Source organism: Sciurus vulgaris, assembly GCF_902686455.1.
Source record: "Sciurus vulgaris genome assembly, chromosome: X".
NCBI classification, from domain to species: Eukaryota; Metazoa; Chordata; class Mammalia; order Rodentia; family Sciuridae; genus Sciurus; species Sciurus vulgaris.
In genome coordinates this window covers 94,990,824-95,018,253 of record NC_136471.1, presented here as the reverse complement: position 1 = coordinate 95,018,253, position 27,430 = coordinate 94,990,824, and the positions used below count along the sequence as shown (strand labels likewise).

Here is a 27,430-nt window from a genome sequence, read left to right as displayed (position 1 = left end):
TAGTTTAGCCTCCCTGAAATTTCTGATGCTATCAGAGAACTCCTCTGCCTAAGACACGTCACATCCAGACCAACTCCAACTTCCAGGCCTTACCAATAGCAGGACTCTTCTATGGGTTTCCTTATCCTTTCCCTCTCATCTGTGTGTCCTTCCTCAGCTTCACTTGACTGACTTCTTGAGAATCACTACCCCCCTAGCCAGGCACCACCCTTCACATCCTCTCTCTCCCCTTCCTTCATTTCTGCCCAGTGCCCTCCTCCTCCCCTACCACCTCCACTCTGTCTCCAGCTTTTTTTGGCTGCTGTCTCTTCCTCCTCCTTCCTCCTTCCCTGACGCTGAATAATCAGGCCTAGCTGTCCTGGTTTCTGGAAATACCCATGTGTAGGCAGTGGCTCAGGGCTGGAACCAGGGATAGATGGATGGATAGGGACCTCTGGGTAGCCCCAGGCCCCCAGAAAAAAACACCAAAGTATAGCAGTATGTGGTCCATGCCTGTCTTCCTCTGGGGAGGGGAGGGCAGGAAGTTTATTGAGCAGTGGCGGAGGGGTAAGAATTCAGAGGGCATGGACACAGGCCATCTCATCTCCCAGGTCCTCCTCATCAAAGCGGGAGAGGATGGACTCCTCATCACTATACAGTGAGCTGGTCCCTTGTGCCAGTAGGTCACTAGCAGCACTGTCCATTTCATCCAGTGTCAGGCGACATGCATCTGCGATCTCCTTCTTGGCCAGGGCCACGAAGCGTGGGTCTCGGGCAAAGAGGCCCAGGCCCTCAGAGATGAGCACCTGAGGGCACAGGTGGAATCAGTGTGACAGTGTGCACAGAAGGGTCAGTGTGGATTAAATGATGTGTTCATGAGGACATATAGGAAAGTCAGTAGGGGACAGTGGTAGTACATTATGCTGAATGTACACAACAGAGCCTGGGGACTCTTTCCCCTCCTCCTCCAGCTCCCACCACCTCCCTTTTTCCCAGGCCTCTTGCCTATACCCCCTCTGTACTCACGGCCTCCACTAAACTGTCAGCACTGCCTCTCTTGCCATGGCTTGGGTCTGAGCGAGATCCAGGCACATGCAGACAGGTAAAGGTGCGTAGTGGACCACTGGGTTTGCCGAGGTATCCCTCCCCTGCTGCACCCTCCTCCACCAACAACAGTGGGGCGTATAGGAGCCGACCCCTCTGAGGAGGGGTTGCCCAGGAACCCTGGGTCAGAAAAAATATCAGAGGATCAGGGATCGATGGGTGGGCATGAGGGTCTAGGACTCACTCCTGTGAGTGCTGTCCCTCTCCCCCAATACACGACTGGAATCAAACTGAATGGGTGCAAATCAGACTTGAGTTTATTTATGTGTTTATTTGCAGCACTGTGGTGGGGGGAATGGCAGGCCTTGAACAGGCTAGGCAAGTGCTCTACCATTGAGCTATATCTCTAGCCCCAGAACTGAGTTTATGTCAGAGCATAAGATACTGAGGTTTAAATTTCAGCTCTGTCACTTACTATGTGATCTTGGCTGAATACATTTCTCTGGGCCTGTTTCCTCATCTGTACACTGGGAGTAGTAATACACACCTCACAAGATTAGTGAGGATTATGTGCATTCCTCCATGTATGCCCTGTTCAAAAGGGCCTGCCATGTAGTGTATTTGATAAGTTCAGCCTAGGCTGATCCCACTCCTGCAGACCCCAGGACCCCCTCCCTCGCCTCACCTGAGCCCTGCTGGGCCCTGAGTTTCGCCCACGATGATAGGTGCCTGGTATAGGTAAGTCTTCACAACTGCCCTGGCGCTGCAGACACTGGATGGTGAAAGAGGGCTTCCGACCTGGTGGCAAAGAACAATGGCATTGTTTCCCTGGTTCTCTCTTCTGCTGGTCCTTCGGGAGGGGTGGCCCTAGAGCCCATCCCCACTCTCACCTGCAGGAGTGGGGGGCAGGAGACGTCTGCGTGGAGCATTGTGCCCATTTACATATCTCTGGGGTTGGTGAGGTGGCATAAGGGCCGGGTGCCGGGGAGCCTCTCTCTGTTCATCCATGTAGGAGAGTCTGTGCACAAGGGGGAGCTGGAGGTGAATCCAGGTCTGGAACTTGATGTTGGGGTAAAGACAGTCCTGCCCTCTCCCCCACAACTCATGGGCTCATCCAATGTGGCATGGCCAGTGTACCTGTCGGGGATTTCCTCTTCCTCATCCTGCTTGTTTTGCTCTCTAGTTTCCTTGGGCTGAGAATTTCCTTCTTCTGGGATGGTGAACATGAAAATCTCAGAACTTCTCCTGGAGAAAGTGAGGCATTGTAGGCAGACCAGATACCCCCAAATATATGACCCTGGGTCCTTGGTTACTATCATATCATGTCCCATCATCTGTACAAATACTGGACTTAACACTTCACTGAAAATTCATGTAACATAAAAGTAACCATTATTATTATTATTTTGGTACTAAAGATGGAATTCAGGGTCTTGTGCATGTTAGACAAATGCTCTACCACTGAGAACTGAATGCTTTACCCCCAGCCCTTTGTATAATTAATTAATTAATTAATTTTGGTACCTGGGATTGAACCCAGGGTCACTTAATCACTGAGCTGCATCCCAGCCCTATTTTGTATTTTATTTAGAGACAGGATCTCACTAAGTTGCTTAGGGCCTTGCTAAGTTGCTGAGGCTGACTTTGACCTTACGATCTTCCTGCCTCAGCATTCTGAGCTGCTGGGATTATAGGCGTGTGCCACTGCATTGGGCTCTATTATTATTATTATTATTTTGCAGTGAACCCAGGGCCTTGTGTTTGTGAGGCAAGAACTCTACCAACTGAGCTATATCCCCAGCCCTATTACTCATTTTAACATGAATACAGGCTTACTTTTAATACATATTTTTCTCATTAGAGGAACCCAAAATTAAAAAAAAAAATCAAAATTGGCCTGTTGAAGACACAACTTCAACACAGAAACCGGGAGTATGTTGGGGAAAGTAAAGACTGGACCCTTGATGTGTATGACCTTGATTTATGCTTTCATTATCCCTATGAAGTAGGTGCCATTATCATCCCCATTTTGGAGTTGAGGAACTGAGGATCATAGAAATGAAATGATTAGCCCCAGGTGTCCCTTAGCAAGTGACAGAGCCAGGATTTGAACTAAAACCTATTTTGTTCCATATCAAGTGATTTTTTTTAAACCTTTATATTACCTTTCTCATATGACTCTCTTGTTATTTCCTCTTCCCACTTAAGCCCTTGAAACATCTCCATGCTCCCTAGATTTCTACTCAAAGATCTCTAGGTCCTCATGCCATGCTCCCTGATAGTGTCTAGTCCCTGCCTTCCTTCACCACTTCCCCCAGACACTTGACCTTACCTTTGGTTGTGGGATTCAGCTGGGTTCACACTGGGCTGTCTGGAACTGGAAGCCCCCCCATCATCATCACTGGGTCCAGGGGAGAGTGAATCTGGGATTCTGCCTCCAACAGGCAGAGACACAGAAATTCTGGAGTTCCTACGAGATGGGGGCTGGGACTCCGTGGGGGCCTGTGGAGAGTCATAGGACTGAGTATTGCAGCAAAATTATAGCTAAATCAGTTGGTCATATTGTGTGTGTCCCTCACTGGTTAATAGGCTCCCCAGGAGCTGAATCTGGGTCCTGCTCTCTAACAGCCCATGATAGGTAGTGAAGAAATATTTTTTCCATTGTGGAGGGGGCTCCTTCAGAGGGCTTTTTCCTAGAAAAGTGTCAAAGGCATCAGGGGATTGAGTGAATATTTTACGATCAAGTATTCCTGGGGGATGAAAATTAAAAGGAGATCAATAGAGGAAAGCGACCAGGGAGGGGGAGGTGCTGGGGAGGGATATTGGCCAAATTATATTGTTATATTGTGTGCACATATGAACATGTAACACATCCCATCATTATGTACACCTATAATGCACCAATAAAAAATGTGGCAAAAATTCCTGGGCGAGTGAAAAACAGTGCTTACTTTGTATGCTTCTGGGTCCTTTTTGGCTTCTTCCTCTCCCTCCTGCCCCTCTTCCTCCTCCTCCTCTTCCTCCTCTGTGTCACATGTGAGGGCCTGCCTGATCTCAGGACCCAAGTCCTGTAGGCTCCTCAGACCAGCCTGTGGGTGTAGAAAAATAGGGAAGTGGGAAATTCAGGGTCTAAACTTCTTCTCCATGAGTTGGCTTCCCATGAAGGAGTGTGTGTGTGTGTGTGTGTGTGTGTGTGTGTGTGTGTGTGTGTAGCTCTCGGTCATCCCTGACCCTCTGTGGGGTCCAGGGCTTCAGTTTCCTTATCTGTGACATGGATTTCATGAGATCAAGAGGGAGGTAAGCCTCAGCCTCAGCCAAAGCAGACCCTGCCCTGAAGACCTGAAGGACAGAGGAAGTGCTTGAGGGGGCCTCAGTTCCTAATAGCCCCTTTTCTTTCCTCCTTCGGAATTTTCGGAAATAATCTTGGATCAGGAATGTGGCATAGAACTTGCCCACGGTGACTTCCTCCTCTGGGGACAAAGGAGAGAGGGCAAGGTTACACAGGGGTTGTCTCTCCCACTACTGCCTCCCCAATTCTTATCCACCAGCAGTGATCCCCACTAGCCCCAGGCCAATACTGGTTTTATGGTAGAGAGCAATCACCAGACACTTAGGTAATCCTCTAATGATTCAAACAATTATCTGGGTTCAAGGAATTCGGATGGGGACAGCTCACCATCCGGAGGGGGAATGACTTCATCCAATAGCTTCTGCTTTATCCGCTTCCAGATCTTTTTGATGACCATCCGCAGCTCCTGGTTGGCTTGCTCCAGGTTCCCTGCATTGGAGGAAGATGTGGGGCAGAGGAAATGGGAAGAGCTGCTCATCATTGTTAGTGGGGGACACTAGAAACTATTTTTTTTTTGCAGTACTGGGACTTGAACCCAGGAGTACTGGACTTGAACCTCTGGAGCTATATTCCAAGACCTTTTGTAAAATTTTATTTTGAGACAGGGTCTTGCTAAGTTACCCTGGCTGACCTTGAATTTGCAGCCCTCCTGTCTTAGCCTCCTTAGTAGCTCCAGAAGCTTTGACTGCAGCTGTGCACTGCCCCCATCGGATGGAATGCACAGGCCTGGAGAGGTCAGAGGCACCCATTTTGAGGTTTGAAGTGAGGTCCATCACTCTATGAGTCTGCTCCATGTACCTTCCCCAGGAACTCTCTTACTCCTGCCCCTACCCTCCCACACACCCCACACACCTTCTGTCTTAATCTTCAGGGATGTCCGCACCAGGGCAAAGAGTGTGGCATTGAATGTCACTGTCCCATCTGAATTGAGGGGCACGTTCATTGCCACGAGTCTCTACAAACACCAGAGATAAAGAACCCACTCTGAGAAAATGCCAAGTATTCGGGCATGAATTCCTGGGGCAAAAACATTTGAGAATGTGACCAAACACATGTCCCCACCCAAGGCAGGTCCCTATCCCCACATGTGATGGACAGCCCTCCCAGAGGTCATGAGAGAGTGGGTAGGTGCACAGACCTTGCAGGCCACTCGATGTGGGCATAGCTTCCCAAATCCTAGTGGGGGCTGGATACGTCTCAGCAGGGCAACTACATCCAGGTGCTTGATTCGGCCTCTAGGACAGTTGGGGAGGTTCCTCTGGATTGGTGATACCCTCTCCATCCCTTTATCAAGACCCCACCAGCTCATCACTACCTCCCCCGACCAACACCTTGAAGCTTTCTAGGGAAGAACTGGGGGACAGTTGGAGAGGGCAAAGGACAGGGGCAGTGGATTACTCAGGGCATTTATTGACAGGGTAATGGGATGCATTGGTCAAAGGTTCTGGGGTTAGGGGACCATGGAGGGGAGTGCATTGTCCCCTGGGATTCTGGGTAAGTGGTTAGAAGGCATACTTGGCCCCAGGGTCATATTCAGACCAGATCCTCTTGAATTCATCAAGATGATGAGGGCCCAGGATGGACCAATCTCTGGTTAGATAATCAAAGTTGTCCATAATCACAGCCACAAAGAGATTTATGATCTGTGGGCCATTGAGCAAAGAGGGTTAGGTGAAGGGCAGGTTAGGATTACAGGGGGCTTGTGGGAGGCTAGGGTGATCTTGGTTACTGGGTCACAAGTCCCCAAGGTTGAACTTATTGTCAGGTCAGCCCTCTCAATATCTGGGTTGCCAGCCAAACTTGGATATCTCTGGGCCCTCAGGTCCAGCCCCTATGGCAGTGGTAATGATCGTGGGGAAATGGTTCTCACCAGGAAGGCACAGAGCATGAAGAAGCTGATAAAATAGGCAATGGCAAAATTGCTACCACAGGTAAACTCCTCGCCAGGGCCAAAGTCAGACTCAGGGTCACACCGATTTCCAGGAAGGCTGGCAAGCATTATTTCCTGCCATGCCTCACCAGTGGCACACCTGAAGGGTCAAACAGGGATGGGATCCTGAGAAGATGCCATGAAATTGTGTCAAGTGGCACTGTGGTGAATTAGGGAGCAGGGAGACGACCTAATCATTGCTAGAGGCTGCATCTGGCAGTGAGCATTTCATTGTTTTAATGGCTAAAATGTCCATGTTGATGACAGTCATTTTTGCATCTTACAGATGAGGGCACTGTAGATTAAGAAGGGGGTGAATCTTATACTAGAAAAGGAATGGCTGAGACTAGAATATTCTAATACTCCTCAGGTCATGCCCAGAAAAGGTCTCAGGCTACACAGAGCCTCAAGCTGATCTAGTATTTCCAAAGAACAGGAAGTCTAGGGACCACGGAGGATGTGGGGACCAAGGTGGCATGGAAGTGGGGAGATGTCACCTGAACAGAAGCAGCACAGCCTGTGGAAATGTCTGGAAGTTGTTGTTTCTGTTGATCTGTGTGCCATCCTGAAGAGCCACCTTGCCGAACATCTGTGGGCACACGGGGTCTGTGTTGGGGGATAAGCCCATGCCCTCACATGTTCCCACCCATTTCAGACCTCCCAATACCTAAATGAGTCTTATAATCCTGACAAGTCGGCACTGCTGATCCCATTTCACAGATGTGTAGACTGACCCACGGTCATCTAGTTTGTCCGTCTTTCCACCCCCACCCCACTATAGGGCTATTCCTAACCAATTGTCTCCCTTGTGCAAAGAGGTGCAAGAGGGATGCTCCCTAGGATTCTCACTTACCTGCATGCCAATGACTGCATAGATGAAGAATATCATCGCTATGAGAAGAGCCACATAGGGCAAGGCCTAGAGGGATGGGGAGAATAGATGCTTAGGTGCAGGCAGAGAGTTATAAACTCCAGAATGCACTCTCCTGCTACCCCTGGCCATGGTTTTCTGGGAGATGTAGTCCATCCTAAAATGCTCAGGACTACCAGAGTCTCCCAAATGTGGATGTAGTATTAAATAGAATAGGGTGAGTTCAGTGAGGCCAGGGGCATGTTGGGTATTGAAAGCACAGCTGGAGAAAGCTAGAAAGCTGGGAATCATTAAGTTGGAAAGGAGTATGGCAATTCTGGAGAGTTGTAGTTCTAAGGGTAATAAAAGGGCAGGCTGAGAGGGATGGGGTTGGGTTGAGGTGTGGCTAAAGGGGTGCAACTGGGGATTACCTGGAAGGATTTGATGAATGTCCAGAGCAATGTGCGTATCCCTTCACCCTTACTGAGGAGCTTGACCAGCCGCATGACTCGGAAGAGGCGAAAGAAGGTGATAGATATGCGAGAGCTGTCCTCAGAGCTCTGGAGTTGAAGATGCACAGTTCACACCAGCCCCAGTCACTTCCCTGTCTCATGTTTTTGTCCTCCCAGCTCCCTGAACCCTCAGAAACCAGGCCCTGGAGTGGTCAGGGAGTATTTCTAGGGACTTTTGGGAAGAAAGGGAGGGAGAGAGGGTAGAAAAGGAGAGTGTCCCTGTGGTGGTGGGGTACTACCTCGCCAAGATGGCCGCCATTCTGGAGGAAGATATGGCCAAAACAGAGATGATAGAGATGATGAGACCATTGGCCCAAATGGACAAAGAGTTGAGGAGAGACATTGGAACCAATGGAGGAAATGATGGAGTCAGTGTTTTATGGAGATGATGGAGATGAGGACCAGTAGATGACTCATTGGAGAAGCCAGTGGTGGAGATATGGAACCAGCAGCATTGTCAGTTGAGGTTACAGAATCACATAATACCCAATAGAGGAGATGATGGAGCCCATGTCGCAGTCATTGGTGAGATGGAGATGATAAAGTAGGTTGAGGAAACGGAGTCAATGGGGCCATCAGAAGGGATGATGAAGCCAAAGCAAGAGTCAGTGGACATCATGGAGCCAATGGAGGGGGAAGGTATAGGCAAAGAAAGAGATAACAGAAATAACAGGAAAAACATTTCAGGAGATGATGGATCCAGTGGAGAGGATGCAAAATCAATTAGGGGACTAAACAGAGGGGGTCTTCGACTGAGTCCAACAGGGTCCCATTGAGAGATAGAGTTAGAATCACTGCTGAGTCCCCAGTGATAGGAAGGATGTGAGTGGGAGCCACCTACCCATGTGAAGGAGGGCCCTGAGGTAGAGGTGGGGGAAGGTTTTATGGGGAGAGTGGGTTAGTACAAAGGCCAATCCTCACATTGACTTCAGTGACAGCAATGTCCACGACGCTGCCCACCACAATTAGAGCATCAAATGTGTTCCAGGCATCAGTAAAGTAATGCTGCAGACAGAAGGAAAGCAATGTTCTGTCTTCTCTGAGCTAGCAGGGAAGGGTAGGGGGTCCTGGGGAGACAGGGCCTGGCTTGGGCCACAAGATGAGTCTGCACCTGGAAACCTCTCACTCCCTAGTCCCATGACTCCCTACTTGCTGTCCCTCTGGGAACTGTGGAATGTGGTCCCTTCCCAAGGAATTCACCCACTTGGGGGTGGTTCTGGGGCTGAGGGGCACCTTTGGTTTGAAGGCGATGATTTTGAGCACCATCTCAATAGTGAAGAGGCCAGTGAACACCATGTTGAGGATGTCCATCGCATAGTTGAAGGGAGCAGTCTGCTCATAGTGCTGGGGGAGGAAATCAGGTGGTGACAGCCTAAGGTAAAGAATCCCCATTCCCAACCAAATTGTTCCTAACCTGGGCTGAAGCGAGACTGGGGACACGGTAGCACTATGGGTGGACCAAACCCCTAATATTATCTCCTTCCTAATATGGATACTAGAAAGCCCAGGTCTCAATTCCTAGATTTTCTTGCAGATGGCAAGGCTAGTTCTGCTAACACAAACATAAATCTGATGCTGGTTAAAAGCTTCTGTGAAAAATATTTTGCTCTCCATTAAAATGCTCAAATGAGGAGAGTCCCTTGGGGCAACTCTCTCTTCTTTTTCCTGCCTTGAATATGGTTTTGATGTCTGGAGCTACAGCAGCTATATTGTGACCATGAAGCAACAACCATGAGAATGAAAGTCAACTTGCCAAGTATGGTGAAGCAGAGACAGATGGGGTCTAGGACTGTAATCAACAATGAGAAAACAACCTACATCTATGCTTCTCATTATGTGAGATAATTACTATATTTCAGTGACTCTCTTTAGAATCTCCGAAACTGGAGTGCATTTTATAACCAGTGGCAACTTACAATGGCCATGAATCATTGTTTTCACATTCATACAATGTTTTTAATCACATTGTTTTTAATGTGACTGAAATGAAAATACAATTTACAATTATTGGCCTTAAATTTGAAGAAATGTGGCAACTGTCTCGATAGCTTGGGTGTCTGTCAGTTGGGGGATTTTGTTATTTGTAGCCTAGAGCATTCCTAATGGTTCCCAGGGAATTGTGTGGAGAGAATAGAAGCAGGTGTCTGGCATAGATCAGGATGGGGCACTCGGACCTGCATGGCTAGGGCAACCGTGTTGAGCAGGATAAGCAGGAACATGAGGTATTCAAAGGCAGCAGAGTTCACAGCGGCCCACACTCGATACTGATGGGGGTTCTTGGGGATGTATCTGCGGAGTGGCTGCGCCTTGAGGGCATACTCCACACACTGGCGCTGCATACCAATACAGAGCATGAGTGAGCAGGGGAGTCCCAGGGCAAAGGCGGAGGGGCTGGTGGCCACAGGTCGGGAGTCGGGGGTCAGAGGTCACCTGATTCTTGTCCAGCTCACAGTTTTGATACTCCTGCTCGCCTTGGGCACGAAAGGTGATAATGACAAAGCCCACAAAGATGTTCATCATGAAGAATGCAATGATGATGATGTAGACAATGAAGAACACGGAGATCTCCACGCGGTAATTATAGATGGGACCTCGGTCTTCTGCATGCGCATCAATGGCCTTATATAGCAGCCTGTGGGAGCCAGTGGAGAGTAGAGGCAGGGGCAGTTCAGGAGGTATCCCAGACCCTCAGACCTGACCCCAGACCACCTATCCCAGATACAAAAGGATCTCTTGTGTGGTACCTCAAAGTCCCCTAAATCCCTAACTTAATCCCTTGGGACCTCTATATGTCCTCATCAGGACCCCAACGATTCTCAAATGCCTTGACCCACAGACCCCCATACAGCTCTCTGAAGGATTCTCATTCATGCTTGCAAAGACCCACATCCCCCAAATTCCCACAGCCCTCCAAATCCCCTTAGCCAGCCACCTGGAGACCTCCATGCAGTGCACCAGAACTTCCCCCACAAGTCCCTAAAGATCTTTAAATCCCCCATCCCATTATCAGGAATCCCCTGCCCCATTCCCCCTAGAGAGCTCCAGCTAGCACACCCAAAGACTTGTGAATTTCAGGTGGTCTGAATTCTCTGCTCCACCTCCTTGGAGACCTTCTTTCTAATCTACACAGACCTCTACTCAGTCCCCCCAAAATCCTACCCAATCCCTTCTCAACTCCTACCTAGTCCCTCAGAGATCTCTACACAATTCCTGGAGACCCCTCACCCAAGTCCACCAAAGAACTGGCAGCCAACTTCTGGAAGACCCTCCCCCCAACAAGTCCGTGGACACAACTACCAGTCTCTAGAAAACCCTATCCAGACCTAGAAAAAGATCATGACATGAAAATAGCAGGGAAACTATTAAAGAAATAAAAGACGATCAGGGGGTGGGGGGATCTGAGGGTAAGGGAGGTTATAGGGATGGAAATGATCAAAGAATGTTACATGTGTGTATAAATATCCCACAGTAAAGTTCATTTTTTTTTTCTGTATAAATAGTATGCATTAAAAGACCTTATCTAGTCTTGAGAGACCTTCATTACACCCCCAAGTGATCCTAATCATTTCCAGAAGATCCCCAGCCAATCCCCAGAGAACCCTGCCCAGTCCCCAGTCATCCCCCATGGCCCTGCCCCTCACGCAGGCCAGCCTTCGAAAGTGGAAACAGTGAACAGGGCCATCATGGCTGAAAGGACATTGTCAAAGTTGAAATCACTGTTGACCCAGAGCCGCTCCCGGACCAGGGGCCGTGACACATCTCCATCAGGATAGATCAGGAAGGAGCCCCTGTGGATGGTACAGACAAGCTAGGTGGGCAAGGAGGGGTGGAGAGCTGTGGCAAAGGTCTGGGATCTCTAGAATGGAAGCAACAGGGCATACTGGTAGAGCTCCACAGTCTGGGTTCCAATACTACCCTTGCATTTCCTGGAGAGGTGACTGGTCATTTAACCTCACTGTGCTTGTTTTCCCCCTCTATGAAACGAGGATAACAGCAAAACCCATTTCCTGGCTTGTCACAGGATAAAGCAAGTCAATAAATAAAAGTCATGTCTGACCATAGTTGGCGCCCTAGCCTCACCAGTATCACCAGCCAGGGAAAAGTAATACTAACACATAGTTATCAGTGCTTAAGATATGTAAGCACCACGCTGGGTTTTCAGTGTAGTAACTACACCATGGCATGCTTTCTTTCTTTCTTTGTTTCTTTTTCTTTCTCTTTCTTTCTTTCTTTCTTTCTTTCTTTCTTTCTTTCTTTCTTTCTTTCTTTCTTTCTTTCTTTCTTTCTTTTCTTTTCTTTTCTTTTTTTGGCACTGGGGATTGAGCTCAGGGGCACTCAACCACTGAGCCACATCCCCAGCCCATTTTGTATTTTATTTAGAGACAGGGTCTCACTGAGTTGCTTAGCACCTCTCAGTTACTAAGGCTGGCTTTGAATTCAGGATCCTCCTGCCTCAGGCTCTGGAGTCACTGGGATTACAGGCATGTGCCACCACACCCGGCCTTTAATCCCTCTTCTAAAGGAGTCTCCAGATGGAAGCTGGAGGCTTGCAGCAGGGGTGGGGATTGCTTGGGGATCTGGAATGAAATGGAATGTAGGTAACACTGGAGAATGTGGATGGGGGTTTGAGGGAGGAAATGGGGGGCTTCTGAGGGCTTGATGATCTCTAAAAGGCCTCTGTGGTTCTTGGAATGTATCTTGGGGTCTTAGGGACTTTGGGGGACTTTGGGGGTCTTAAGGAAATATGGGAGTCTTTACAGTTCTCAGGAAGAGGCTCTAGGGGTTTCAGAGATGTTGATGAGGTCTAGAGGCCCTACAGCTTTTAGGAAGGGCCCTGGGGTCCCTGGAGGGCTGAAGACACTCACTTGCATTCTTTGGGGGTGTGTTTGGCCTCATCAGTACAACTGTAGAATTTTCCCTATAGAGAGAACATCTGTCAAGCAGGTTTGTCCTTTATCCACTGTCCTGACTCCTGCCCAGTCCTCCCTCCAGCATTTCTCCCACCTTGAAGAGCTGCACACCGATGCAGGCAAACATGAATTGCAGGAGCGTGGTGACAATCATGATGTTCCCGATGGTCCGGATGGCCACGAACACACACTGTACCACATGCTGCAGGCACCCATGCATATGGCTGATGGATGCTGCAGGCCACAGTAGCCATGGGGTGGGGAATCTGATGATAGATGCACCTTGGGGACTTTGGGCACATGTGGTTGTGGATCAGGAACATGTGGTCAGAAACACCTGGCCAAAAGGCAGCGATGTGGGCTAGGGATGTATAGGCACCAATCAAGAATGTTTGCCAGGCAGGTATATTTGGCTATACACCAGGGACCTGCACTAGACAAATGTGACCACTGCCAAGGAATGAATGGTCACTCGTAAGAAACATGGGTCAGGTCATATGGTCAGTAGTCAAGGATTTGTGACTACTTATGACTGCACAGTTATGCATCAGTGCAAATGGTCAGCTTGATCAGTGTCCCTGGCTCCAGGGGCAGGGCAAGGGGTGGGGCCCTGTGGGTTTGGGTAAGGTGGGCTTACCTTGAGTCCCTTGGCCCTATTGATGGCTCGGAGGGGCCTCAGTACCCGGAGAACTCGAAGAATCTTCACGACAGAGATGGCACTAGAGCTGGGGAGGGGATAGTCCTTAGGCCCTGAACTGGCCCTGGCTTTGGCTCTGGCAGGAAAGGAGTAGGCAGTGGGAGGTGTCACTTACTGGATGCCAAAAGATATGAGGGACACACTGACCACCAGTAGATCCAACAAATTGAACCAGCTACGGCAGAAGGACCCACGGTGCAAGAAAGCCCCAAACACTGTCATCTGGGGACCAGAGGACATCAGGCTAGATGTAAGACCTGAAGATGGTTGGGGGGAAAAGGGGACAGGGACCAGAGAGGTACACTTGTAGGGATGGGGTAGAAAAGAAGACTAGAGGCTGGCTAGAACCACAGGAGCTGGGCTGTGAGAGCAGATGGGGACGGTGGGGGTAACTCAGGGTATGGTTGGAGTCCATTACTCACCTTTAGTAGAATCTCCACAGTAAAAATGGAGGTAAAGGCATAATCAAAGTACCCTAGAATCTGGGCAGTGAGAAAGAGGGAGAGCCACTGAGTCATGACTGAAGGGGAGCATAGGTGAATGCATGTGTGCCTCTCTGCATTAAGCTTTGCCCTCCCACTGGGCACAGCACACGATTGTGATCCCAGCAGCTTGCGGGGCTGAGGCAGGAGGATCACAAGTTCAAAGCCAGCCTCAGCAACTTAGTGAGACTCTGTCTCTAAATAAAATAAAAAAAAAAAAAAAAAAAAAAGGGACTGAGGATGTTGCTCAGTGGTTAATACTTGGTTTCAATTCCTGGTACCAAAAAACAGTTTTACACTCCCTCTCTCCCTTTCTCTCTTCCTCTTCCTCCTCCCCCTCTTCCTCCTCCTCTTCATTATCAAGACTTCTCTAAGAGTCAAAGGATGTGACCATCAGGCAGACTAGGGTTCAAATTTGGGTTCCTCTTACCCAGGTTACATGAGTGCCCTTGACTTGCTTCAGCTCCCCGATCACAGGTCCCCTCCACCCCAGTCAAAAACAGATCCCCTGCCTGGCGCTTCCTCAGATGAGTTGCACACACAGTAACTGCTGGCATTGTTGCAGCTGACATCATTGATCCTCTTTCTTAGCCCAATTAGAGGTTTTCTCCCCCACAGACACCCCTTGGGAGAGTCCCCCCACCCCGCTGCCCACAGCATAAAGCCTCCAGGTATTGAGGCTCCTCCAAGCCTCACGTGGTTGCGGAAGGAGTGGGCGCGAATGGGGTCCTCAGCGGCCAGGGACACACTACTGAGGATGATGAACACCAGGATCAAATTGGTGAAGATATGATGGTGGATTAGGGTGTGACAGGCTTTCCTCAGCCTGGGGAGCAGAAAAAGGGATGTGGTCAGAACCCAGGATCACTGAAATGGCGGGAGAACCTGAGGAGTACAACTCTGTCCCACCCCTGCCTTGACAGCTCCATGGCCTTCCACCTGCCCTAGCCCCAGGGCCACTCCCAGTGCTCACGGGTTGGTTTGGCTGAGGCAGAAGAAGGCACTGCCTTCTGGGATGGGTACCACTTTCTCCTTGGGTACAACTTCCTGAAGGAGTTCCACATGCCCTGCACCCCCTTCTTCTTCTTCTTCTTCTTCTTCTTCTTCTTCTTCTTCCTCTTCCTCTTCCTCTTCCTCCTCCATGCCTGGCATGGAAAAAAAGAGCAAGATATAATTCATTGAGAAAGTTGATATAAAGTGCCTGGAACAGTGTTTGTCACTTGACAAGGTCTTTCTATTTTCCCTGCCAGAATGTCCACTCTGCAGGAAATTTTTTAATTTTTTGGCACCAGGGATTGAATCCAGGCGCCTTAACCACTGAGTCACATCCCCAGTCCTTATTTTTTATTTGGAGACAGGATCTCACTGAGTTGCTTCCGGCCTTGCTAAGTTGCTGAGGCTGGCTTTGAACTTGCCATACCCCTGCCTCAGCCTCCTGAGTGGCTGGGATTACAAGTGTGTACCTGGTAGAGAAGGGGTGTTAGTCCATTTTGTTCACTGCTATGTGCCTAGTGGGACAAGGCAGGGGCTCAGTGAGTGTGTACTGAGTGAACGTGTGTGTGTGTGTGTGATTTTATAATAAAGGCCCTGAGAAATTCTGCAGTAAAACAAAAATGTCTTTTTCTCTTCTTCAACCTCAATGTTCTCAAATGTTGTTGGCCAATTCCAAGTCCATTCTTTTCAGGATGATCTTGGCAAAAGCCACTACATGGAGAGAAGGACATCAGGAGGCAGGAGCTCTGTGCCCAAGGTCCCACACCAGGTCCCATTGCCTACTTGCCTGTTCCTTCAGTCTTTGTACCCTCCTCTTCCTCATTTTCTCCACCAGGCACCTGGGGACAAGAAGCTGGGAGTCAATGGTAGTGGGGAGGACAACAGAGGATGGACACAGGAGGCATGGAAAAGATGTGATGAAGGGGGAATGAACAGGTAGAGGGTGGCAGTTAAAGCCACTCACACAGACACGTATGGGTGGCAGTGGCAGCTATAGACAGTGCTCAGGCTTCTAACTCACCAACACTCCATTCTCTTTTGGGACGTTGTCTTCACTGCTCTTCTCCCTGTGTGAGGAAATACAGAGCGACCGTCACGATGGCAGCAAATGGACAAGTCTGGGGAGGAGTCAATGCAAACCTTTCTTGCATCCCCGAGAACCTCCCTGATTATGCCTGATCCCCACATTCTGTTCTCATAGCAGCCAGAAGGAGCCTGTCTGCTCAGTCTTCCCATGCCTCCCCTACCAAGAGCTAAGGCCAAAGTCTCACCTTGACCCAGATTGCCCTCACTCTGGTCCCTCTCTCCTCTTTACCTATTGACCTCACCCACTACCACTCTCCTCCCCACCTACTAGTGGGTGTTTTTAGGTTCATTTTTTTAGTTTGTTTTTTTGTTTTTGCTTTTTGCAGTGCTGGAGATGGAACCCAGGGTCCCACACATGACAGGCAAGCTTTATGGCACTGAGCTATGGCCCCAGCCCTAGTGTTTTATTTTAAAAGTGCTAACATTTGCACTTGCTCTCCCCCTGCCTTGAATAGTTCTCCCCCAGATACTTGCACAGCTTACTCCCTCACTTCATTCAGGTCTCTGTTTAAATGTCACCACCGCTTAGAGCCCTCCCTTGACTATCATAACAGAAAAAAAAAATCTTGGTTTCTCTTTATCCCTTCATCTGCTTTTTTTTCTTCATTACTTACTAGCATATACTTAAGTTGTATTACATATTCATGTGTTTTGCTTGCAACTAGAAGGCCAGTTCCATGAAAGGCAAGAACTCTGTCTGCCTTCACCCCTGCTGTTTCAGTGGCATCTACATTAGGGCCTGGCACAAAGTAGGTGCTCAATAATTGCTTGTAGAATGCATGAGCCCTGGCAGTTTGTATCTGGAGGTGAGGATTACCAGGGAGACAGGAGGCATCTTTAGTAATATGGATTGTATGTGGGATTCCCACTCAGGCACCTCAGAGAGTGGCTGTCATGGGGGTGGAGCTAGACCTCACCTGCCCTTGTCCGTGGCAGTCCCTGCATCCCCGCTGGCCAGGTTATCCACAGCAATGGCAAGAAACACGTTCAACAGGATATCTAGTGTGAACTCAGGCTGCAAAGGTGGAGAAGCAGCCTACCTGTGCACCACCCAGGTCCTGCTATCTACCCCGAGGCCCCAGCCCCCAGCCCACCAAAGATCTGAGGATACAGTTGCCACAGATGAAGAGAATGATGAAATAGATGCACACCAGCATCCCTGGGAAGAAGGGGCCACCGTAGGCCATGATACCATCATACATGACCACATTCCAGTCCTCACCCGTCAGGATCTGGGGGTGGGATATCACCATGAAGCTCTTGGGACCCCCCTCTGACTTCAGAGTTTCCCCAATCCACCCATCCCAAGGTCTCCTGGCCTCACCTGAAAAACAGTGAGCAGTGCCTGGGGAAAGGTGTCAAAGGTGCTTCGCTTGGTTTGGGTCTGGTCAAAGTTGAACTTGCCCCCAAACAGCTGCATGCCAAGCAGGGAGAAGATGATGATAAAGAGGAAGAGGAGAAGCAGCAAGGATGCAATGGATTTCATGGAATTGAGCAAGGATGCCACCAGGTTGCTCAGAGATGCCCAGTGCCTGCAGCAGAGATAGAAATGGGCAGGGATGACACCATGTCCACTGAAGAGTCAGGAGCCAAGGCAGGGCTCCAGCTTGGGATGTGCTGAGGCCATCTGGTGGAAATGGTTTTGGAATTGGGGTGTGATGACAGAAAGGAGGGGAAAGCTGAGTTTGGGGCTAGGGCTGGCATTAGGGCTGCCATGGGAGATGAGGTAAGGATGGAGTTGTAGACGAGAGTTGGTGAAGGTAGAGTTGGGTTTCAGTTTGGGACTGGGACTGGGGGTGGGATTGGGGACATTTGGGGCTGAAGGTGGAGCTGGGGATAAGGTTGTGGTTGAGGGTTGGTACGGGAGAGGGAATGGGGAGGAGATTGTGGCTGGGGCAGGGAATGGCTCTGTACTTGGAAAAAGGGTGATGCTTAGGGGTTGGGGATGTGGGGTTTTGTTTGAGGATTGAGGGCGGCAGTGTAGTTGGTGGTTAATGATAGGGCTGGGGCTGGCGATGGGGCTGGCTTTGGTAGTGGATGTTAGTGTTGTAAACAGGCCATGGACAATGAATGGTGGGGGCTGGAGTTAGAGATGGTGTTATAGTTGTGGGTGGGGATGGAATTTAGCTTGAAGATGAAGATGAACTTGGAATTAACTTTGGAGATGGACTTGGGGCTGATGTTAGAGTAGGAGTTGAGGTGGAGGAAGGGGACAGGAATGGAGTGGACACTCTCCCCAGTGGAGTCAAATCTCCATGAAGGCAGGAACTTGGGTCTACTTTGATTCCTGGTGTTCACCTAGGGCCTAGAAGCGTGCCCAGTATGCAACAGGTGCTTAATGGATGTTTGTTAAATGAATGGTGATGCAGATGAGATTATCATTGGAGTTGGGATATAGGCTGTCTGGGCTATGTATGGGACTCCAGTCTTCCCCCACATACACACCTGGTGACCTTAAAGATCCTGAGGAGACGCACACATCGAAGCACTGAAATGCCGAGGGGCTGCATGGCACCCACCTCCACCAGGGTGGTCTCCAGGATGCCCCCACAAACCACAAAACAGTCAAAGCGGTTGAAGAAGGAGGAGACGTAGACAGAGGGGCCCAGACCATACAGCTTGAGAAGCATCTCCACAGTGAACAAGCAGAGTAGAACTTTGTTGGCATACTCTGTAGGGACAGAGACATGAGTGACTGGACTGGTTGGATTCCACAGAGACATATGGAGAGGTAGGGGTCATGGAGTCATCTTGAGTTAGCTAGTATCAGGCCAGGTGCAGGCTGGGGATGAGTTTTTTGAGGGGCCTAGTTTTGGGGCAAAGGGCAGGAAGATGCCAATTCAAGGGTAGGGCTAGCATCTAGTGTTTACTATTTTTTTTTTTTAAACTAATTCTTTTAATTTTTTTTTAAGTTGCAGATGTGCACAACTTTACTTCATTTTTAAATTTTTATGTGGTGCTGAGGATCAAACCCAGTGCCTCACACTTGTTAGGCAAGTGCTCTGCCACTGAGCTACACCCCCAAGCCTCAGGGCTTACTATTTTTTAATTTGTTTTTATTTTGTAATGTTTTGGCACTGCAGATGAACCCTAGGAGTTCATGCATGCTAAGCATATGTGTAGCTAGATCTATCACTAACCTCCGTCCCCAGTCAAAACTCTAGAATTTAGTTGGGGTTGGGGTATGTTTGGGGTTGAGTAGGATCCATAAACTGGGTGTGATGGTGCACACAGACTGAGGCAGGATGATCTCAAGTTCAAAGCCACCCTCAGCAATTTAGCAAGGCACTAAGCAATTCAGTGAGACCCTGCTTCTAAATGAAATACAAAATATGGCTGGGGTTGTGGCTCAGTGTTTGAGGGCCCCTGAGTTCAATCCCTGGTACCCTGCCCCACAAAAAAAATAAAAGGGCTAGGGATGTGGCTCAGTGGTTAAGTACCCCTGGGTTCAATTCCTAGTAGAGGAAAAAAAGAAATGGGATCTATAATCAGTCATTCAGTTTATGTGGGCCTCACAATGTTCTAAGAACTTTCCATTTGAACTCATTTAATCCTCCCAATCACTCCAGGCTGTGTATACTATCATTGTCTCTATTTTGTGAATAGGGAAATAGAGGTACAGGGTAACTTGACCAGATGGTATGGTGTTAGGAGCCTGGATTCTGCCCATGTGGAAGTGCATGCCTGTAATCTCGGCTACTTGGGTGGCCGAGGCAGGAAGATTACAAATTTGAGGGCAGCCTGGGCAACACAGTGAGACCCTGTCTGAAAATAAATAAAAAGGACTGAGGGTGTAGCTCAGTGGGAGAGCACTTCTGGATTCAATCCCCAGTACTGGAAAAAGAAAAAAAGCAACTCAAGACTCTGGGGCCAGGTTGCCTGTGTTCTAATCTTGGTCCTGCCACTCACTTGCTGAGTGTAGGTATTAGTTGCTTGACTTTCAGCACTGTGGTGATCCGTACCCTGAGCCTCAGTACTTAACTTGTACAGGTTGTGGTGAAGAGAGATGGGAGCTGGTATATGTGAAGGGCTGAGAACAGAGCTTGGTTTACACAGAAAGCATCACACAAGTGTAAGCTACCAGGTAGAATGGTACAGGATAAAGTTTTTGTGTTTATCTGGCCAGGAAGGCACTGTATGAGGTTCCCTAGAGATTCTGAATGTGAGCTGGGCATGGTGGCACATGCCTGTAAATCCAGTGGTTCAGGAGGCTGAGGCACAGGAGGATCGCAAGTTTGAGGCCAGCCTCAGCAACTGAGTGAGGACCTAAGCAACTTAGTGAGACCCTGTCTCAAGGAAAAAAATAAAAGAAAAAAAGGTGGGAGCTGGGGATGTGGCTCAGTGGTAAAGCAGCCTTGGGTTCAATCCCTGGTATGAAAAAAAAATCATGGATTTGAACCTGTGGAATGGAGGGAGCAGGGACCTGGGGGGAGAGGGCTGGCAGGCTGGGTACGCACCCTGGATCTGGGTGAGCCAGACGGGCTGACCATGGTGCTCTGAGGCGATTGTCAGTGTGTTGAGGAAGACGAGCAACAGCACAGCCCAGTAGCAGGCATTGGACTTCACGGCCTTCCGGCAGTGTGCCCGCAGCCCCCGGTTGGCTCTTCGAAAGCGGCGGCTGGTGGGGGAAGGAGGAAAATCCACTGCTGTGATCACCTCCCTAAGCTGGGGCAGAAGCTGGTGAGGGATCCCAGAGGTCATGGAACGCTTGGAGGTAGGGGGTTGTCTCTAAGTCATGGGGTCAGATAGTCACACAATTTTCCCAACTCACCAGACCCTGGTTTTCATGATCTTGTTTCTGGAAAAGAGGGGATGGGAGGTAGGTGTCATAAAGGACTGACAGGGAGTCAGCAGCTGGGGCTGGAGGTCAAGGTTTGAGGCTAATTTAAGGAATAGGGTCAGGGTCTAGTCTGGGTGCCAGCTGGTCAGGGTCAAGGGCTGGGGGCCCTCACAGGCAGCGAGTACAGCTGGCCAGAGCCCCCTCCTCCTCCTCCTCTTCCCCTGGGGTCTCTGCCATGGAGCCGGTTTCACTGGCTGGGAGGCTGGCTGTGGACAAAGTGAGGAAAAAGGTCAGGACTCAAAGATCCTATGTCCCACCTCCCTTCTCCTGGCCCACTTGTCCTGGCCCTGCCCCCACCCCGGCATGGCTGGATCCCCACCATGGCTGCTGGTGGAGTGTGTGGAGCGAGTGGAGTGACTGAACCAGCGCAGACGTCCACGCCTCCTATTGGTTAGCTCCGCCAGATTTGGTCCTGTGGGGACAGAGAGGACAGTTGGGGAGGACAGTCTAGGGGCAGAGTTGGGCCCATGTCTATGGGAGGGGGTGTTATCTGGAGTCTCTGTATCCAAGCTGGGTCTAGATTCTGTGTCCTGAACCAACACTGAGGATTGGTCCTAGAAAAGTTGCAGGCTGGGGCTGGGTCTCAGGAGGGTGGACCACATCTGAGGCATGACTGGAGCAGGGAATGAGCTAGATTGAAGGTGCCTACGATGGCCAGCCCGGCCCTCTTCAGCCATAGAACCAAAATTGCCATCTCCAGAGGGCTCCTCGAGATCCAGCTCCTCAGCCTGTGTAATCCAATCCAGGTAACCCCGCAAGTCCTCTTCCATCTGCTGCTTCTCCCGAAGCTTCTGGAAGTCACCCCGTGCTTTTGCCTTTTCTCGCTCCTTGGAGAACTCCCTAAGGGAAGAAGGTAGAGGGCTAGGGGAGGAAGCCACCAGACCCTTGTATTCACCATTCCAGTCACACTTCCCTCCGAGCTCTTCTTTCAATATGCCAAGCACATTCTAGCCTCTGACCCTTTGCATTGGCTGTTCCTGTTGCTTGGAATGCTCTTCCCTCAGACAGCCACATGGCCCACTCCTTTATCTATTACACATTTTTATTCAAATAACAACTTCTAAACCAGGCTTACCCTGATGTTTCTATTTCTAATTGCAAGCTCTCCCCATTCCTATCTTTTTCTTTCCACAGCACCTGTTCCGTGTGTGTGCAGATATATAATGTAACATGTATGTTACTGTTGTCTGCCCCTGCCCTTCAGGATGTAATATATCCAAGAAGCCAAGGGTTTTCATGTCTTGTTCCTTTCCTAAAACAGTGTCTCCCATATGGCAGATGCTTAAGATCAAATGAGTGAAGGAGCATTTCAGATGGGTTTTGCAGGACACCTAGGAGTTTGCCAGCATGACGAATGGGTCAGGGGCTAGAGAAGGGCCTCTCACCCACTCAGGACACCAAGCACAAGGTTGAGTACGAAGAAGGACCCAAAGATGACCAGGCTCACGAAGTACACCCAGGGTAGCTCATACCCCATGGCATCCTGCATCTGTGAAGAGAGAGAGCATACTTTCCTTGGGGTATGTAGACATGCCCACCTGAGCTTGGGGAGGAAGGGCAGGTGCATCCTTGGAGCTGTATTCCCGCTGTCCACCTCACCCAGTAGAGGACATCAGTCCAGCCTTCCATGGTGATGCACTGGAAGACTGTCAGCATGGCGAAGAAGAAGTTGTCAAAGTTGGTGATGCCACCGTTGGGCCCTGGCCAGCGTCCGCGACACTCGGTCTGGTTCAGAGTGCATGCACGCCCAGAGCCTGAAGATGCACAGGGTGACGGGTCCTCTTCTGCCTCCACATCTACGGGAAGACTGGAATTTGTCAATACGAAGCATGCCCACCTGGCGACCTGGAAACTCTGAAGCCCTTCCCACCTGAGACTGGGGATTCTAGATTTTTCTTAGGCAAGGGCAACCCCTTGCTCTGCCTCTCGGGCAGAGCCCTAGGAGCTCCCACATTCTGAACCCCTGGGAAGTTGTGTGTCCCACCAACAGGGATCTGGGGAAGCTGGACTGTAAATCCTGGATAGGGTCTCATAAATAACAGGGAGGCATAAGGCTGGAGGCGGGATCTGGTGAATTTGGGAAATTCTACAAAAGAGAGTGGAAGAAAGGCTTGGGCTTGGATCCGTATTAAAGGGCTTAAGCATGTCTGGTCAGCGGTGGAAGACGATGTCTTAGATGAGGGGCAGGGCCTTGGCGTGTGGGTGGAGTCTTGTGATAGTGGCACAGTTGTAGTTAGGGACTTAGGGCAATCTTGAATATATAGGAGTGTGGCTTGGTTATCTAGGGGTGTAGCCTGAGCCTGGGGGTGGAGTCTTGTGAATTTGAGAGGATTTCCTGAGCACAAGAGGCGGCCTAGGAGCCAGGGAGGGGGCGTGTCCTATGCAAGGACGGGTGGGCTGGCTGACCAGATCCAAGGAAGTAGCACGTTTTGTGCATGCGGCCAAGGAATAGCTCCAGTCCGATGATGGCATAAATGATGATGACGAAGAGCACAAGCAGTGCGATGTGCAGCAGCGGCACCAGCGCCTTCATGATTGAATTGAGCACTATGTGCAGGCCTGGGGGGAGGGAGAGGAGCGTTTAGCCCAGTCCCCGTCCCATCTCCCCACCTTCAACCCCGAGGGGCGTGCCACTTACTCGGGACACCAGACACCAGCCTCAGTGGCCGGAGCACCCGAAACGCCCTCAATGCCTTCACATCAAAGCCTCCGGGCTTCCCCCCGGTATGCGGGGCATCGCCTGGCCGCCCAGGTCCCTGCTCCAGTAGCACGCTGAACAGTCTGATGGGGAAGGATGGGACAGGGAGGTGGGGATCTTGGATGCCCCCTCCACTCTCCTTTCTCCCCAGGAAAGCACAAGTCCCAGTAAATGGAAATGCACATGAGTTTTAAATATGTTAATATATCCAACTGTGGTTGCTAAATAGGGGCGGTCTGAATCAGTCACTTCCCTGGGTCTGGAATTCAATGGGCCTAGGGTTAGCAAGGCGAACTAGGGTGGGGTGCCTCCCCCACCGCTGATGCGCACCCGACCACGACGATGATGAAGTCCAGTAGGTTCCAGCCATTGCGGATGTAGGCGCTGGGGTGGAGCACCAGCCCATAGGCCACGATCTTGAGCACGGTCTCCACAGTGAAAATCACCAGAAATACGTATTCCACTTGCTCCTGGGGGCGGAGCCGACACGGGGTGGGAAGTCGGGGAGTTATTTTGGGGCGGGGCCTGTCCGGAAGGGTATGGGGGAAGGAATGCATAACCGGACGGAGGGTGGGGCTGGGTGAGTGAGAGGTGGGAGACTTGAGGCGTGGTTCTCCTGGGGCTGTATCTGGCTGGGGATGGGGCAGGGCGGGCCTCACCAGGTTGTGGTTGGCAGTGTTGGAGTCGTCCTCAGGGAAGGGGATGTAGACTCCCAGGGCCACACAGTTGGCAAAGATGGTCAGCAGGATGAGGATGTCAAAGGGCCTCAGGTGGACACAGTCAAGGACCCAAACAGAGCAGCCTTGGGATCCCCACACTCCCTTAGGGCTCTTCCACCCAAAGCTGACCCTTGACTTCAAGGTGTCTGGTTCTGATATTCTCAACCTTTACTCTGACTCTTGACATTGACCCTCTGCCCCATAGAAACTTGGGTCATATCAACTCTTGTTTTAATTCAGCCCTTGACTCTTACCTGGTGACTTTTATGAACCCCTCCTCTAATCTATTTCTTATCCCTGGATCCCTGATGACCTTGGCCCTCCTCAGTTCCCGATCTGATTCAATTCTTGACTCTTAGTACCCTGGTGACCCTTACCTCTGAGTCCTATTCCTGCCCTTCCAGGATACTTCCACTCCACGATGCTGATGCAGGACCGCCGAAGGGGATTGGCCAGGGTGAGACAGAACAGTGCCCGAGGAGACCGCTGGGCACTGGCCACTGCCACTGTCTTGTGTTTGTTGTGCTGGGCCTTACGCCTAGGGGTCCCCAGACCTGAAGTCCCACCAATATCACTCCCCATGACTGGAGGCCCAGGGCAAATCCCCCATTCTGGACCAGGGCCTGCCCCATTGGCTGGACTGGGCTCTGGGGTGGTATCTGTGTAGAGAAACAGTCAGGGAAGGGTAGAGAATTGGGGCAATTATAACCACTTCCAAAATGATCCCACCCCTGTTGAAGGAAGGAGAGGACACGTAAAATTAGAGAGTTGGGGGTACTCAGGTTAAGGATTGTGGGTAAGAATTACTGTTGGGATTAAGATTGGAGAATTTACAGGGGAAAGTTTCCATGTGAAGTAGGGTTTGACTGGGGATAGACTTTAAATTGTCACAAGGTGGGCTTCAGTTTATAGCTGGAGGCAAATTTTAGGTTAATGTGAATTGTAGATCTTGGGTCAGTTGGGGTTAGGTTTAAATATAGGAGTGGATTTTGGATGACATTTAGGGTTAGGACTGGGTATTTGATGAGTTCGAATCAGAATTAGGATCAAGGTTAGAGTCGAAGATTAGTTTTGAATGTGGTTTGAATTTTGCATTGGGGTTTTCAACTAAGGTCATTTCCAATTGCCATGGCCTTGTTTCATCCTGTGAGGGGCAGTAAGTCGGCCTGGTTAAAATCCCCAGCTTTGGAGGAAATAAACAGTTTGAGTTTAAATCCCGACTCTTCTGTTTGGTAGCTATGTGTCACCTTGGGCAAATTAGTAAATCCCTTTAAGCCTCAATTTCCTTATCTGTATAATGGGATGATAATAAGGGTACTGGCATTGTAGAGGTGTCTTGGGGATTAAATGAGTTCAGCATTCAGAAGAATGCCTGAGGTGTAGTATCATTCCATTTTGCAGAAGAGGACATCAAGGCAAAGAGGTTAAGTGTCTTAATGAAGCAGCTGAATCAGGTGTCAAACCCAGGCAGTCTGACTCCAGAACCCTTGTGATTTAGTGCACCCCATCAGGTGTGTGTTCTCTGTATTTGTTTAGTCTCGTTTTGTTTTTAAAGATCTGTACACTTTCTGTAAAGTCACAGACTACACTCACTAACAGTACCAGCATCTAGGGGTTCCAGATGAGGTTAGGTGACTTTAGTGCTCATAGTAAGTCTGTAACCAGGGTGGGGTTTGGATTCTAATGGGGTTTGCATTTTGGTTAGTAGGGTTTATGTTAGGATTCTATTTGGGACTGGCTTTGAAGTTAGAATCTGGGTAGGCACCAGGACAGGGGTCCGGGTGAGGATTGAGGTTGGATTTAATTTGGGAACTAAAGCTATGGAATGGGACTGGGAGGCCAGGGGACAGCATCTGGGTCAGGCTGAGGGTCTGGGCTCAGGTGGTAAAGAGGTTGTTATTTAGGGTCTGCTGGGATGGGAAGAGGGAAATGTGGCTTTGGTCCCCCAGAGGTTTCCAGGGATAGGGTTCAGGTGGGCAGTTGATGGGTTGGAAGGGTGAGGGTGGAGCACAGCTCAAGCTTGCTCCAAGGGTCTGCAGGGGTAGATGGTTCCTCTCACCTTTCCCAACTTCAGATTCCGACATCCTCCTCTGGAGATTGAAGGGCCATCTGCACACAGGCCCCCTCTCCTCCCCCAGCTTTGAAGAGATTAAGGTCACAGGGCGGGGCTATAGCAATGTTGGATGGGAGGGTGAAACAGGGGCTCGAATGGGACTTTTGTGGGCCGGAACCTGGCAACAGAAAAGACAATTGATTAAATGTTTACCAAATAGATACCCACACCATATAGTTGGAAACTAAAATAAGAAAAATGATATCATTTTCCAATAGTATATGAAATTTGAAACACATAGGAAAAACAGTATATGTGTAATATCTCTATGGGGGAAAAAAGGATCAAATATCAAATGTTAAAGGAGACTAAAAATGGAGAAACAATGCTCACTGATTGAAATATTGAACATTAATAAAAAATGAAAAGGTCAGGGATGTAGCTCAGTGCTAGAGTGCCCCTGGGTTCAATCCTCAGTACTGAAAAAAAAAATTGACATTGACATAATGTTGAATTTTTTTTTTTTTTTTTTTTTTTTTTTGGTATAGGGGACTAAACCCAGGGGCTCTTTACATCCCAAGTCATTTTTTTCCTAAATTGTGACAGGGTCTCCATATGTTTCCCAGGCTGGCCTGGAACTTGCTATTCTCCTGCCTCAGGAGACAATGTCAATTCTTCCCATAGTGTCCTGGAGATTCAGTGGTATCCCAACAAAAATATCAAAAGATTTTTTCATGGAATTTGACAACTGATTCTGAAATGTATATCAATGTACAAAGGACCTAGAAATGCCAAAATCCTTTGAAAATCAAGTTGGGAAGACTTGCAATATCTAATATCAAGGCTTGTAATAAAGATACACTAATTAAGAGCAATATAGTTAGGACACTGAGCCATGTACACATATACACGTGGTTTATGAAAAATCTGGGTAGAAGAGACAAGATGGGCTTTTTTCCCCCTTTGAGATGGAGTCTCACTATGCCATTCACGTTGTCCTCAAAGTCTCAGTCCTTCTACCTGTCCCAGAGTAGCTGGGATTACAGGCATGCCTCACAACCCCCTGCTCAGGAACGACTTGTCCATAGTGGTTACACGGAAATTTGCTGTGTCATTATTCTTTGGAGTGTACAAATATATATATAGCATAGTAAAATGAGGCATGTATTGAATCCATAAATAGTTACACTAACAAACTATAACTTAAGTAGTTACTCTATTACGTGTCAGGCATATAGTACTCTTTTACTCTATTATGTGTCAGGCATATAGTACAACATGCTTTACA

At 49.4% G+C, this 27,430-nt stretch overlaps 1 protein-coding gene across 1 annotated transcript; it reads right to left on the bottom strand.

Moving 5' to 3' along the window:
• Nucleotides 1–554: 554 nt before the first annotated feature.
• Nucleotides 555–26,173, bottom strand: CACNA1F (calcium voltage-gated channel subunit alpha1 F; the record flags this gene model as incomplete). Its single annotated transcript, XM_079124252.1, has 49 exons — nt 555–785; nt 1,006–1,203; nt 1,709–1,821; nt 1,914–2,041; nt 2,161–2,268; nt 3,356–3,525; nt 3,975–4,112; nt 4,363–4,493; nt 4,700–4,801; nt 5,225–5,327; nt 5,511–5,607; nt 5,888–6,015; nt 6,243–6,402; nt 6,800–6,891; nt 7,156–7,221; nt 7,584–7,712; nt 7,904–7,924; nt 8,586–8,669; nt 8,898–9,008; nt 9,839–9,997; nt 10,095–10,296; nt 11,306–11,452; nt 12,530–12,582; nt 12,669–12,776; nt 13,212–13,299; nt 13,387–13,493; nt 13,694–13,753; nt 14,450–14,579; nt 14,727–14,893; nt 15,207–15,216; nt 15,530–15,585; nt 15,768–15,813; nt 16,750–16,831; nt 16,944–17,064; nt 17,157–17,364; nt 18,278–18,503; nt 20,290–20,450; nt 20,604–20,630; nt 20,785–20,878; nt 20,992–21,084; nt 21,322–21,512; nt 22,058–22,161; nt 22,272–22,468; nt 23,079–23,231; nt 23,311–23,453; nt 23,701–23,840; nt 24,030–24,135; nt 24,499–24,748; nt 26,149–26,173. The coding sequence occupies 49 exons, from the start codon at nt 26,171–26,173 to the stop codon at nt 555–557; spliced, it is 5,964 nt and encodes a 1,987-aa protein (XP_078980378.1).
• Between the last annotated feature and the right edge of the window lie 1,257 nt (nt 26,174–27,430).